The 14,931-nt window shown below is 39.9% G+C and overlaps 5 protein-coding genes across 5 annotated transcripts; all 5 read left to right on the forward strand.

Moving 5' to 3' along the window:
* The first annotated feature begins 5,456 nt into the window (after nucleotides 1–5,456).
* On the forward strand, nucleotides 5,457–6,110 carry P170DRAFT_431790 (uncharacterized protein). Its single transcript, XM_024848121.1, has 2 exons — nucleotides 5,457–5,475; nucleotides 5,527–6,110. Exon 2 carries the CDS (start codon nucleotides 5,527–5,529, stop codon nucleotides 5,974–5,976), a length of 450 nt encoding a protein of 149 aa, XP_024709437.1. The 5' UTR covers nucleotides 5,457–5,475; the 3' UTR covers nucleotides 5,977–6,110.
* Nucleotides 6,111–6,144: 34 nt separating this feature from the next.
* P170DRAFT_8870 (uncharacterized protein) lies at nucleotides 6,145–7,266 on the forward strand. The gene has a single exon (XM_024855426.1). The coding sequence runs from the start codon at nucleotides 6,313–6,315 to the stop codon at nucleotides 7,012–7,014; it is 702 nt and encodes a 233-aa protein (XP_024709438.1). The 5' UTR covers nucleotides 6,145–6,312; the 3' UTR covers nucleotides 7,015–7,266.
* A 441-nt stretch (nucleotides 7,267–7,707) lies between these two features.
* P170DRAFT_340091 (uncharacterized protein) lies at nucleotides 7,708–8,649 on the forward strand (the record flags this gene model as incomplete). Its single annotated transcript, XM_024843390.1, has 2 exons — nucleotides 7,708–8,009; nucleotides 8,097–8,649. Coding segments are annotated over 2 exons (855 nt in total), but the record flags the coding sequence as incomplete, so codon positions are not given.
* Nucleotides 8,650–10,797: 2,148 nt separating this feature from the next.
* Nucleotides 10,798–11,638, forward strand: P170DRAFT_469602 (uncharacterized protein; the record flags this gene model as incomplete). Its single annotated transcript, XM_024852654.1, has 2 exons — nucleotides 10,798–11,137; nucleotides 11,226–11,638. 2 exons carry the CDS (start codon nucleotides 10,798–10,800, stop codon nucleotides 11,636–11,638), a joined length of 753 nt encoding a protein of 250 aa, XP_024709440.1.
* Nucleotides 11,639–12,549: 911 nt separating this feature from the next.
* On the forward strand, nucleotides 12,550–14,387 carry P170DRAFT_482551 (uncharacterized protein; the record flags this gene model as incomplete). The annotated part of the gene is made up of 6 exons (XM_024853886.1): nucleotides 12,550–12,672; nucleotides 12,767–12,929; nucleotides 13,272–13,445; nucleotides 13,505–13,639; nucleotides 13,805–14,224; nucleotides 14,278–14,387. 6 exons carry the CDS (start codon nucleotides 12,550–12,552, stop codon nucleotides 14,385–14,387), a joined length of 1,125 nt encoding a protein of 374 aa, XP_024709441.1.
* Between the last annotated feature and the right edge of the window lie 544 nt (nucleotides 14,388–14,931).

Below are 14,931 nucleotides of genomic sequence, written 5' to 3' on the forward strand. Positions count from 1 at the left end.
TAATATAACTATTCTAAGTAGTATTCCTGATTTTCCCGCGCGACAGTATTATTTAAATTAATAATAAGATATTAAACTGACCGCAGATAATCTATTATAATACTACTAGATTTCTATAATAATACTAAAGTTAAAATCCACAGGACCTATCCAGCTCCTGCTAAGTACTATATTATAATTTATTATATTAATAATATAAAATTATATAATATAGCTGCGTATATTATTATTTAAATTAAAGATTTTTATATTTTTTTATAGTAATCTATATTAAAATATTATCTGATTTCTAATAAAGCAGACAGAAGCTAATATCTAATTAATATTAAATTAGAAGTCTTATCCTTTTAACTAGTAATATAATATAAAATCATTATCTACCCCTATATCTAATAATATATTTGCTGTGGCCTATTTTCTTTTTATATATAATTAAATATTCGCGCGGAAAAAAGAAAATTATAATAAAATATTAGATTTAATTATATTAAGGATCAGAGGCGCGTTTTTTTATTAAAAAAAAAAACTATCCTTCTTTTTTATTATTAAGGGTCCTACTTTACCAAAGATTATATTTATAAATAGTCCCTTATTCTCCTAAAAATAATAATTTTAAAAATAATCTTTTTTTTTCTTATAAATAAAATAATACTTATTTTTATTTAGGCGCTCTCTTTTACCTCCGAAGACCTACTACTTAAAATAGCTGCCTCTTTTTTCAGAATACTTGTATTTTATATATAATATATTATTACCCCGAGAATTAAAAAAATTATTTTATAAAATAAAGAAATTATCCCAGGAAAAGTTTCTTTTCCAAGAGAAGTTTTTCTTTTAGAAAAAATATTTATCTTTAAAGAATAATCTATTATATAACTATAATATTTAGTAAGACTCCTTATTTTATTTTACTAGTTATTTATATTATTCCGCCAGGGCACCTGCTTTAATAAGATTTTTTAATCTTTTATTAATTAGTAATTCAGGGGCCTACTTAATATCTTTTTATAAATCTGGCTGTAGTATTTTAAAAAAATAATTAATAAAAAACTAGTTAATATCCTTTTATATAAGCTCTATAAAAAAATATATTTACTTAATACAGCTTAAACAGATTAGTTAAAGTCCTACCTTAGTTAAACAAAATTATAAATATAAATCTATCCCTGGTTTCCTTTTCTTTTTATTTATTTTATTAAAAAAATCTTAAAATTTTTAAATATTATTCCCTAGAGATCCTTAAGGCATATTAAATATTATAAATTTTTAAAAGGTTCTAATAAGCATGTCTCTACATATAAAACTTTTGTTTCTTCCTCGGAGAAAAAGCAAGATTTACTCTTAAAATAGTACTTTAAATTTTAGATAAAAATTATATATTAATATAGATCCTTATCTTTAAAAATCTCTAGTTCTTTAAGCTTAAAATTTTCTTTTTTTTTACTTTTTCCTAAAATCTTTATTAATATTATTAATATATCAGAAATCATCTATACCAGCAAAAGGGCCGTAGGCTAACTACTAGCCTTTTAATAGCTGAAAAACTATTTAGAATAATAGTCTTTAAGTATTTAGGTAAGAGAAAAATTATTATTTAATATAAAAAGTTAAATTACTTCCTCTAAGGTAAAAAAGAGGTTATTTAAAAATATTTAACAAATATAATATCCTTGTTTATTATAAAATTATCCACGCGCAAATATAATAACAGTAAAACAGGAAGTAAAATAATTAAAACTATAAAAAATAATTATAAAGGTTTTGTTCTGGGCACTTAATTTCCTTAAATAAATATACTAAGGAGTTCAAAACACCTGTAATACGCCTGTGGACCGCCTACTACGCGCTAAGAGATATAAAAAGTTAAAGGACGGGTATATAATAAATAAAATTAATTACTTGACCTCCTAAGGGTCAAGCGGGTGATCTTTTTAAATAAAGGATTTCCCGTGTATAACACTATTGCGGGAATCAGTTCCCGAATGCCTCGGCAACCCTGCGGACCTCCGGCGGTCCGGTTATTCCGTGTTCCGCGCTGAGATAAGCGCCGGTGACAATTTTTTAAAGATTAGATTCTCAGGGGGTGCCTTACTAGTTTTTCTATTTATAGATTTAAATCTTTCTAACTCCAAAATCAAGGCTCACAAAATCTCTATTTTATTAACTCTTAAGGAAGCATTAGACTCTCTGTTTATTTTTAAATGGCTAGCTGCGATAAAAATTAAATACAATAAGCTATACTACAAGGGTATCTTTGAATTTATTTTTAAAATTAAGTAAAAGGGGTCCAGGATTTTCTACAGGAAATAGGTTTATAATATCAAGAAAAACAAAAAAGGCGTTATTTTTTACTTTAAAGCTAGATAGGTGGCTTATAATAATATATAAAAAATCAGAGTTAATTTTAACTCAGCTTATACACCCGTTATCTCTAATATTACAGTTAAAATAACCCTAACTGCCATATTAATTTATAGTCTTAAATAAAAATAGTTTAATATTATTACTATCTTCCTGTATTCTAAAATAGACTAGGAAAATATTTATATAATTTAACTAATAAGATTTAAAATTAAAGGTAAGTATTTTTACTATTTATGTAAAATAATTTATAATTTATATCAGGCAGGCCATCTCTGAAACAATATAATAAATAAAAAATTAAAATTTATAAGATTTTATTCTCTCACAAAAGACCCTTGCCTTTATTTTCGCCTTATAAATAATTTAATTAAAATTATTATCTCTTATATTAATAATTTTATTATAGCAGTAAAGACAACATCCGAAATTAATATATTTTATAATAATTTCTCCTTATTATTCAAAAATAAATATTTAAGGGAACTTACCAGGTTTCTTAGTAGCTCTATTAAGCAGGACTAGGAGAAAAAAATTATTATTATTTCCTAGAATATTTTTATAGATATTATTCTTAATTATATAAATATAACTAGGTCTAGCAGAAATCCTATTCCTATGTCTCTTTTATATAAGAAAGCCGCGGTTTTTTTTATATCCTCTAATAAGGTCTCCAGATTAGATTATCTCTTAAAAATAGATTCATTAAATTAGCTATTAACCAGGACCTGTCCTAATATTATCTATTATCTTATATATCTTTAAAGGCAGGCGGCAAATCTATCCATAATTAATTATAAGATATGCAAGTCCATATATTAATATTTTAACAGAAATTAGTATAATCTAGTACTAAGCCTTAATCACACCCGGGATATAAAGATCTATATTAATACCACCTATTAAGATTATCTAGATAGTAAATCCTCCGAGGGATATATTATTTTTTATATAGGATCCCCTGTTTCTTAGTCCGCAAAAAAGCAGACTGTAATAGCCCTATCTTTTATTATTACTAAGTTAATTATATTTAACTAAGTGATAAAGGAAGCCTTATAAATTAAAAAATTAGTTATTACTTTATTAATTTAAAAAGATTCCTTTAGTTCTGATAACTTATTTTTGCCTATTATTATCTCTACAGATTTAGATAATATAATAATAATTATTAAAAAGTCTAGCTATATTATTACTACTAAATAACTTAATAATTAGTACTTTTTTATAAAAAATTAATTCAAAAAAAAGGTTATTACTTTCTTTAGAGTTAATATTAATTAAAATCCTACTAATAGCCTAATTAAACCCCTGGATCTAATAAAATTTATAGTATTTTAATTTTTTCTTCACCTTAGACCTTGCGCATAATATTTTATACTATATAGGCTATACTACCTATAAATTTAATAAATCTTATAAAATTTAGTAAATTTTAATTAAATCTTTTATTATAATAGCTTAATATAGTAAATTTATTCAGTTTTTATTTACTGTAGATAGCTATATAAAATTAATTAAATTAAATCCCCTCTTTTATTCTTATTTTTTCCCCTTATACTATTTTAATCTCCTTATTTTTGGCCTAATTAACTATACATATTTTTATTTAAGCTATACTTATGGTATTTTAGCCTAACTAGCTATATATATAATTATAGACTAAATCTTTATAAAAATATTTTATTATTTTTTAGCCTTTTAGGTACTTACTTATCTTAAAAAAAATATTTTACTTTATTTTTTTAATATTTTATTTCCTATATAAAATAATTTAGTCTCCCTATTTTTAAACAATAGTTCTTTACTCTCATAAATACAGAAGAGAAAGATCTACTATAAATTTAATAAAAAAAATATTTTAATCTTTTATTAAGCCTTAATATACCCAGATCTTCCTAGCATATTTTTAAATCCGGATTATAATATTTTATTAATTTATTTACTTTTACTTCCGCCTGGCAAATACCTCTACTATTATTTTTAGTTTATTTTATTTCTTTTTAATAAACTAAGAATCCTCCTTTCTATATAAAGGGCTAATAAATATAAAATCTATAAATATAGCTCCCTGCGCAAGATCTATAAATATAAGTAGGCTAGTATTTAGTTATTTAAATTAAATATAAAAAAGAAAGATTAGAATCCTTAATAATATTTTAATAAAACTATAAGTGTGCTTAATTTACCTGTGACTATTTATTTATTAGTTTATTTTTTTTTTGGTATCTTAGTTTAGATTTCCTTATATCTAATATATTAAGGAGAAGACCTCTCCTGTTTTTCCTCTTAAAAAAAAAATAAGCAAGACTCGCCAAAATTAAGAAAGTAACTTTATATCTTAATATTATAATTATATAATACAGTTTTCTGTTTAGATATCTTGTTTTATTATCCTATGGGGATAACGCGAGCCCTAATTAACTAAAAAAATAAAATCTATAGGTAACTTTAGTTTATATCCTCGTAATAATAAAATTATTATTTATTTAATTTAATAAAATTTTATATAATATTTACAGTTTCAGAGTGTAATTTTTTAAATAAAATATTTAATTTATTTAGGATTATTTTTTTATTTCTATTTTATTATTTTCTTTCTCTTTTAATTAAATTATATATTCCTATGTTTTATTTCCTTAATTCAGGCAATTTCTGGCTTTATTTTACCCTGAGGGGGTGTGTTGGAACCTCCCACTATGTTAGCAGTAGGTTCCGGGAGTTGCATGGCTTATTCCGCGATACAGGTCATGTGACCATGGCTATATAAGCCATGGTCCACCTCATGTAGGTAGAGAGATCACAAAAAAATTCTATCATCATTCTCTTTGGAGTTCGTTCCCAATATTTTACCTCTCTTCCCTTCGGAACAGGCAATCCGGGATACAGAGGCGTGGGTATTCACCTATGCGTGCCGAGAAAGGTTCACCTCCATTCACTGCTTCATCTACTCCCTCCACCACCTCTCCCACTTTGTTATCTTCCTCTCTCTTCCATCCTCATCTCTCATCATTCATCCCATCAGGCTGTAGGTTAGATTCATTGTCTTATTTGCCTGAGGCACCAGCTTGATTACACTTTCTTTATCACCACACAGTGTCCTGCATCATCGCAAAGGCCTGTTCCACCCCAATCGAAATAGAACCATGTGTGCTAACTCTCATACAGATGTCAACTGAAAAGGCAGATGAAGTGCCTGTCCATCAGCCAGACGTGGAAGGCGATGTGCTGATACCAGTCTCCTCCGCGAGGCATAGCGCTTTCATGGGGCATAGGCCGGTGCTTGTGAATTTTATAGATGGTGAAAACATCATTCCTAACTCCGACAAATCTGTCACCACTGGTATAAACGTCCAGCTGCGCCTCGAAGGAACCCCCGTTGCCCCCATGTTGAAGTTTGCCGTCACTGTAGTCAAACAGACAGAAAGTTCCTGTGCTCATATATTGCACAATGCCGTCCTCGAGTTTGGGGTTTCCCCTAAGGACGAAATTCTCGACCTCAAGTACAAGACACAGTTCACAGCAAAGCCCTATGTCCCTGGCCCCGCTCAAAGGCCCAACAGCAAAAGAGGCATGAAAGAGGAAGCTTGGTCAGATTCCGAAGAGGAATGGTCATAGTCCGAAAACTACGTCGACCCGTGCGTCATAATTCTGACGTTCAGGACAAAAGGCGGCGTTGGACATCGATTGCAGTGCAGTCCAACCCTTTTCGATAGCTCGGGCGATGAAAAGGCACGGGTCCTAGAAGTACTGTCTTTCATGTCTTCATTTACCCACTGCAACGAAATCAGGACCTTTTCATGTCGTCTGCTTGTTACCCCCGAGCAAGCCGATGATTTCAATTCTGGGTAGTTCTTGAAAGGCCTGCTTGATACGAACAGCCGGCTTAAGAAGCCAAAGGCTTGGGCCCCGTACCGAACCCGCAGCGGAAGCCTAGCTACGGGGTTTGGAGAGATGAGCTCGCGTCAGTGGATCCTAGATAGATGGGGCCCTGGCGGTATCATTCAGATTCCTGCCGAGAACTACTTCCACGATTTAGAGAAAACCCAAATCAAACTCTGCTACGCCGCAAATCTGGAGTACCAGCTTTCCTTGATCCAGGTTCAGCGTCTGATGAAGTTCTCCCACACTGTCACATTCGTGAACTTTGGAGAACCTATGGAACAGGTTATAGCTGCAATAAGGTTCTCTGAACGCTTCTACAAGCGATTTGCCTCCCAATCCTTCCAAGACATGAAGCCGGTGATAAGCGAAGGAACGCCGTGCGCGATCGAGTGGAGGGATGAGACAGAGGAGTCTCCCCGCAAATGTACTGGCATGGTTTTCCTAGACATCTTTGATTTTCCGTTCCAATCGGATCTCATCGTCTCTGTTACTGGAAGGAAACGCACGGGTTCAAAGGGTTTCTTGAATCAGTATCCCGTTTCAGATGAAACCAGGTCATACCCCTGCACGTTAGCCTTCGAGACGCTCGATGACTGCGTCAGGACCCAGATAAATACCATCAACACGATGTGTTCTGATGCCCGGAAGGAATGGCACCAGGCCATCCTCAACCACGAGCCCAGTGCTTTGCCGCGAGTAAACGTCTTTGACGGAATACCCGAAGACGATGTCGCGGCGGCATACAAGGAGATAGCTCAGCTGAAACCGTAGAACCAGCCTCAACTCGACTGTTTTGAATTGTTGAAGTCTATCCCATCGAGGTTCGCTGTCATCAAAGGGATATTTGGTTGTGGCAAGACGACCGTACAAGCTGCCATGGCGATACTGTGTGCAAAGCTGGGATTCAATGTTCTCCTCGTTGCCCCTTCGAACGCCGCTCTTATTGCGATCAAAGAAAGACTGGCCGCGCTTAACAGCGATACATCGGTCATGAGAGTTTTGAAATCCCAAATAGAATACTGGAACTCATTCCGAGTGCTGAAAACCGAGAATGAAGATGGCGAGGAGGGCGGTGACAATGATACGTTCGTGAAAACCATTCGAGCAATTACTAATTCGAGATTATCCCGCTACGATGTTCTGCCTCAGCACTCGTTACAGAATCGAGTGCATGCCTTGGCTTCCGGTATGCAGAAGAATGGCCAGAAGCTACCTTTTGAGCTTTCAGTTGGGCCGAGGCAGCCTACGAAGACAAAGGACGCAGTCCAGATTTACATGGACTACCTGGAAAAGTATCTTTTGCCATCAAAAGATGCTGACACTGCCCACGGCAATGACACCCCTGCAGACGATTGGAAGGCTGATCACAGGAGAACTGCTGCCGAGATAGAAGAGAGGATAAACGACAAGAAATTATTTCATCGTGCAACCAAAGAGTTATCTATTAAGGCTCTTACAGACGTGCAGATCTTCTTGTGCACCAACCAGGTTGTTGACACACACCTTGTGAGGAATTTCGGAAACAAGCTGGATGACAAAAAACACAAGTCGAGGGGAATCATAGTTATTGCCGATGAAGACGGTCAGTGTCTCGAACCAGAGGCGTGGATCCCTGTCGCAGTCTTGAAGCGGTTTGCGGATATCAAAGCAATGGTCAGATTTGGCGACCGCCATCAACTTTCCCCCGTCGTCGTCAGCCACAAAGAAGAGTGCTATAATGAGTTCGCCTCCCAGCTCTCAAGGTCTCTACTAGATCGGACGCTCCGGTCTGCTGAAAATAAGCTTTCACTCAATATTCAGTATCGCATGCGCCCAGCGCTGGCAGACTTCCCCAACCGTTACACTTATGAAAGGAAGCTGGTGAACGGACCAGGCACGAAGGAGATAGAAATTCCTGCCCAGTTCGACAAAGCGCTTGTGTCCTGGATAAGAAACATGCATCCGGAATTTGACTTCCGAGGGTTCACTCGGCGCTTGGTGGGCGTCCACGCCCCTGGCGAATGCTGCATTGACGACGTGTCTCGATCCCGCTACAATGATTCGACATTGCGTGCTGTGATGTCTCTAGTTGAAATGATTCTAAAAGACGGTCCCATAGACACCTGGACTTTTTCCATCATTGTCCCCTACGCCGCCCAACGCACGAGATATATCAAGCAACTTGGCAAGTTATATGCGGCTTTGAAAATGGATTTCGAGCATCGGCCCAAAGTGTTAACCATCGACTCCGCACAAGGACACGAGAGCGATGTGGTCATCATTGACTGGACAATCTCATCGAGTGACACACTGTTTGACATTGGTTTTGTCACCGATAATCGTCGGACGAACGTGGCGCTGACACGAGCTCGCAGCTGTCTTGTCTCCGTCGGGAATTCCGACCTGGCATCTGGAAATCTGTCTAATAGGAAGAATCCGTACGGTGATGGTTTCTGCCAGTACGAAATCGTTCAACACTGGCTGGACATCAAGGCTAAGGGTGTCATGGTCGAAATGCAAGATACCACCGCTGAAGATGCGACCCCTCAGGAATTTGAACTCTCCGCTGGAAGTGCGACTGCTTAGGGATCTGCAGCGCCCCTAAAAGGAAACCAATGGAGGCACTGTTCGAGGGTGGTAAGATGCAGAGTGGTAGGCCTTCGATGGTTACGCAATGCTGATATGATATCTGGGGAAAGCGAAGAATTGTTTTGATTTTTAATGAAGCATGGTTATTCCTCAACGTTTTCCCGCCGCTGGTATGTTTTTCTAGGGTCACTTGCAGAGTATTTCTGATTTTCAATGGAGAATGATCACCCTTGGATGTTTACGCATCGCTGATATGGTTTTCTGGGTGACTTGATGAATGCTTCAATTTCATATGAAAAATGAATTTTCTAGATCATTTCTTTCCACTGCCGTAGACAGAAAATAATTTCTCCATGGGTCGGCATTGCCTTTATGTACTCATCCTTCAATTGCCTTTTCACGCAAGAAGGTAGAATCAGTCAATGATTCATTCAAAACTGTATTAACCTAGTAAATCCTGAGTGTTCAACAACACGCTATGCAGACGATCCTCCGAATTGAAAAGAATCTCGGATCTAAACCACCCGATCCCACTGCAGTAGACAGATCAAAAAGCAACGAGACAACTAAAAGACCAGAATGCGATTACCACATGCCTACCGCGTGCTTACTGCGCCCATATAGCGCCGTATACTTCCTGCACCCTCTTCTATCTATGTGGTTCCCTTTCGCGCATCCCTGACGTAGAGCGTACCGGACCTCCACCTCATACTTCCATGTAATCATCGTCTTCTTCCTGCAGTTCAAGACCTTGTAGCAAGCGTTTTGGCTCCGCAGACGCCTCCTGGATAAGCTACGTATGGCGTGAGTACGCCTGTTTGACGCATGTATTCGGCGACATTCCCGCAATATATGGTAGAAGTTTCGTGGTGTCCAGGTGCAGCTCCCGAGGCAGATCGAAGCTCGGGAATCTACCCTAGAACTTCGGCAGGGTGACATCTCCAGCATAGATTGGGGGTAGACTCTTGTTCTAACCACAAAGAAAATGTTTATAAAAGAAATATAGTTAGTTATTCATCCAATCTTGGGAGAACTAGTAAAGGCTAGGTACTCACAGCACAGCTTGTGCTATGCGGTTTAGAGTCCTTCATCAACCAACGTTCGCAATCGATGTCCAATGGACCAAACCAAATACTATCTTGGACAACATGACAGCGTCATCAGACTTTCAGGTGTAAGGCCTGAGCTGGGCTTTACCATCACTGTGTAGAAGCCATTTCGTCATTTCTATGGAAGGATCGTCGTGTGTCTTATATTTATCCCGGTCTGTACCCCACTAGAACCATGGTAGATATTTCAAGAAAATAAAATCCGGAATCTTTGTCTGCGCAAGGTGGTTTGAATGGTACGAGATGCAGGCATCGGACTACTTTTCAATTCCAGTCATGGATTACTATTGAACTTGTTATTTCAACGGGCAAATACGACGGTCATTGGTCTTGGTCGAATTGGCAACTTGTGGTGAGGAATCCGAAATATGCAGCTATCTGAAAACCAGCTTAGGGCCCAGTGAACAGAAGAAATATTGTGATAGCCTTATTTTGGTGAAGGGAGAAAGGCCAGCAGCACTGACTTGGAAGGTTAATTCACTGTTCATCTTCCTGGAAAGACTTTTAGGGGCTTCAGATGCATAGTGAATTCTTTTCTTCGTCAGTGAGAACAGTCTTTCACTGCATCCCATCTTCCCACAAACCTCATTTCGTCTTATCCCATATCTTTTCTCCTCTGCCAACTATCCTCCACTTCGAACTTTTCTTCTAGCAGCTCTCTCTGGAGTGTCCTTAATTACCGGGACCTCTACACTTTGCTAGAAACGTGAATGCGCAGCATAGATTTTGTCTGATTGGGCCCTGAAGATCCGCAAACATCTCAACGTAAGTCATTCTTTCTGGAGTGGCAGCTCAGATGCACTTCCTCATCCAAATACCTAGGAATTCTCGTTCAACCCTGTGTTCCACAGATTTCCAACGAAACTGCGAAGTCACAATGGGTTCCGAGCCAGGAGACGACCCTGTCCTATCTATCAACAAAGAGCCATTACAGCTCAACATCGCACCGTTCCAAAACGACCATGGTCACTTGGACTTACTTTCCGAGCCCAAAGTTCGTCGAACTACCACCCCGTGCCTGGTTCAGCCAGGCTACGGTGGCAGCCCGCGAGGGCATATGAGCACTCGCGCCGGTCATCCGCCCGGTACCCTTCTGTGGGTTCGCGAATCCGGACCCAGTTGCGGGAGGCCATTTTGGTCACTCGCGCTGGGGCTCGGCTCCCTGCCGGTCAGGAGTATGGAGACTCCCGCGATCCTTCTGTTCGTTGACGTTCGCGGTATGTGTCGGGGGGACTGGGGCAAAGATGCAACAACTGCCTCTATCGTGGCCACGTGGCATGCTCGCTTCAGCGCTAAGTTTGGCAGTTTTACCAAGCATGCATAAGTTTGCATTAGAAACCCACACTACCAAACGCCAGGTGCCGCTGCCCTCCCAATCTGAGGCCAAGCAGGATGCTCAAAAATTGATTCCTGTTTCCTCTGCAAACTTCGAAGATGGCAATGGCACTTGGCGAAACTATGCCCAATTCCATCTGAGAATCATAGAGGCTGATGGAAACCCCACCAGCGCATTTCTCCCGGAAACATGGCTACGGAAGGCGACTGGTGTGAACGTTCGCGTAAAGTTTCGAGGAGCTAAAGTTGCCGTCCCCTTGACAGACGCCTGGGTGGTTTCTCTCCTGTTAGACACCAGGGCAACTCCTTCGAAGCGTGGGGCTACATGGAAACACGATTTTGACGCGAATGGTTACCCAAAGCAGACGCATCCCGCGCGGTGAACCTGCGATTGCTGAATACCGTGGAAAGTTGTTTCTGCCTGTCTTCAGGGGTTATTATCTGCTTTGCGGAGAAATATTGGCTCTGCAAATGCCTTGGATTATCAATGCCATGCCACTAGCACCAGAGAAGTTTGAACAGGCTTATTTCAACTGCCATCCATAACGTCAACCCCGCGTGGACACCGCATATTCGCAGATGGAAGACATTCCTAAAGCTCCTTGCGCGGCCAATCGGACCGTCCCTCCTATTCTGACTGTCAGTGCTGAGGCATCTTTGACTACGTCCCAGCCACCCGGGATGTTTTGATCGAGTTTACTGCCACACTTGAGAGTAAACCTCTCCGTCGAGCTTTCCTCGAGTTTTATGCGCTTGACCATGTCACTCGCTAAGAGACTAGAGATACTTCATTCAAGGACACATTTAGCAAGACAGCAAATAAGTCAAAGACGAAATGCGGGATAGCTATATTGTTGTCCATTTCATCACCAACGACGAGATTGGAATTGGCCTTGATTTTGACGTGACGTTTTTTAGCCGTGCCGACAGAGGCCTCCTATTGTTCGCCCGAAGTCTGGCGCAGAATTCCCCAAGGGTGCAACAATTCTGAAGCACGTTGCATTCCGTTTAAATGCAAGATGGGTAGACTATATCGTGGCTACTCAGGGAACTGACAGTAATTGCTTATATTGATACATGCAGTTCTATGTGGCTGGGCAGTTAGGCAGCCATACCGAGCAACCTATGGACCGATGCTTCAGGTTCCAAGACTGAGCCTCGGAGGACTCTCAAACCAAGAGAAAAGACGACGAAGCATATGCTTCGAAACCAGGTGCTTGAATTCCCCAGTGATGCCTCGAGGTATCTAGCTCCTTACCAAAACCCACGAGCGAAGGCAATGACTCAATGAGGAATGTTCATGGGCCGAGAATATAGGCAACGGGAAAGCAATAGCATCAAGGAGCATGATGCTCAAGCTTCATTCGCAAACCTGGAAAAGGCGAAATTAACTTTCACATGTGCCTTGTTTCTTGAAGTGAGAGCTCAGAATTGCCCAGTCAGTTTCTGCCAGCCCTCAGCATGCTACCTGTATCAAGGTATCAGGCTGCATTATAATTAAACTTCTGAAGTTCAACTCGCCTGCTTCTGGGGATAGGGCACTCGACCCATTTGCTCCTCGGGATAGGACAGTCATCAAGGTTGGATTGAGGCCACCGAATAGATTCGGCCTCAAGAAACCGTTCTCCACTGCCATCTTGGTGCCGACCATTTTGAATCTTCTTTACGAAGCCAGTATGTTCGTCTACATATAGGGTGCAAGCTTCCGCATGTGTCACAACTTTCTTCCGTCCAAGTCGGTAGGAAGGTTTACTTTACTGGAGCGACAGCCGCAGGGGCACCGCGACAGGCAGATGCGATGATTGTTGCTAAATCAACACGCTGGCCCTCGTCAAATTATACATTATTTACCTGGTCCATATCTTGGATGATGAAGCAGACTGTTTAGCGATTTCCAGGCACCGGGAAGACTCTGACATTGGTAGGAATCGCAGCGGTTTGCCGACTGTTCGGGGCTCAAGTCATCTATACCACCCCAGCCCACTTTTACAGGGAACGCTGCTTGTGATACTGTAGACAGGTTCATGCAGATGTTTGCTGTTGTTATGGACCGTCTAACTTCAGAAGGTCGGGCCCTCAAAACCCATGGAAGAGACGTCAGAAAGAAACCAGACTACGATGAGGAATATGAGAATTTGGACCACTTGGAATTGACGGAAATGGGGCTAATACCACACGTTTATGGTACAGGTACAATTGGGGACCGAGGGCGAGTGGGACTTCGAGAAATCGTACGGCACTCCGTCCAGATCGCTCAAAGGCCATGTCATTTAACAGACTGCTTATCGCTTCATTTCCGTCGGAGGATCAGATCGCCAAGTCAAGGGGTGACCTATATAATCTAATCGAAGATGGCACTTTAGATCCAGAAGGCGACGAAGTCGGTATGCGCCAGAACAAAGATCTCAGACAGTTTCCCGGCGCTTTGAAAAGACAGGCGCTTCTTGCTTTCAAGAAGCTTGCGTAACTCGTCGAAGGGACTACATTCCTCATTTCAACAAATAACAACGCTGGAGATGTGATGATAAGAACAAACTTTGGAAAATGAGCCAAAGCGATCGTCCAAATTCGCGATGAAGACTTTAAGGAGACCGAACCAAACACTTGGGTATTCGCTGCTAAACCCGCCTTTGCTGATAAAATTGTCGGTATTTTAAGCTGCGGAGATGAGAAGCTGCTGCGACCAACAGTCACCTTTGCATTTGACACACCGAAGTTTAACGGATTCTCCTCTCAACTGGCTTTTTCTATGGCAAGCCGTCTATCGACGATCGGACCCCAACTCAGAAACTGGCCGAGCAGCTCCGATACTGTGCTGTCTTTTCAGAGCTTCCCAATCGACGTACCTACAGTGGTGGGCTTAAAAATCATGCATCGACGAATGAGAGTGAAGAGAACTGGAAAGTCCAGATATAACGATGCACTTCGTCTGCCTGGCGCTCAAATAGCTCTCATGAACTATCGACTGGGTGAGTACAGGCGTGATGTGAGGATTCATTAGACCTTCTTCCGCATGGTACAGCTGGGGATCCTCAGATCAGAAGATGTTCCAGCCGTGTCGACTACGAATTAAATGCAGGGGAAGGAGCCATGTCTGGTGATCTACGATTGGGTGATCTAGGGCGTCAGTAAAAAAGGAATGGTTCTCGAAGTTGCATGTAGGCCCCGATGGTCCGACAAAGTGACTGCGCAGCGTTATAAAACAATGGTTGGCAAAAGTCTCAATTAGCTGAAATTTTTGAATAAATGAAATTCGGCAGTAACAAGCATCGTCAATCTTCCATGTTAAAACAGAAAGACGGAGAATTAATTAAGCAATCGTTTGAGGACCGACGCTCAATGTTCACAACTCACTAATGCTCCATATTCGACCCCAAACTCCACACGAACCGTCTTCCGACCAGGATGAGCTTGATGGTGAATCCATTCTAAATATTCCGGGCAACAGTAGGAGCAGAAAGTATACCCTACAGCGCCAAGCACTGACGGAATGGCTGACATCTCCGCTTGTACATGTGAATCAGATCGACGTGGTTCCCTCGGCATTCCGGGATCAACGCCGTCGCATGTTTCCCTCGCAACCCTTTCCCCATCGGGTAATGGTGCTGACTATCACTCGGAGACCCTGGATACGATGGCCATACGCAGCCAACATTTAAGTGCAACCACCGTCAAA

Source organism: Aspergillus steynii (assembly GCF_002849105.1).
Source record: "Aspergillus steynii IBT 23096 chromosome Unknown P170scaffold_1, whole genome shotgun sequence".
Taxonomy (NCBI): domain Eukaryota; kingdom Fungi; phylum Ascomycota; class Eurotiomycetes; order Eurotiales; family Aspergillaceae; genus Aspergillus; species Aspergillus steynii.

Coding starts and splice junctions, on each gene's coding strand:
- P170DRAFT_8870 (XM_024855426.1), top strand. CDS start 6,313: ATGAGCTCGCGTCAGTGGATCCTAGATAGATGGGGCCCTGGCGGTATC.
- P170DRAFT_431790 (XM_024848121.1), top strand. CDS start 5,527: ATGTCAACTGAAAAGGCAGATGAAGTGCCTGTCCATCAGCCAGACGTG.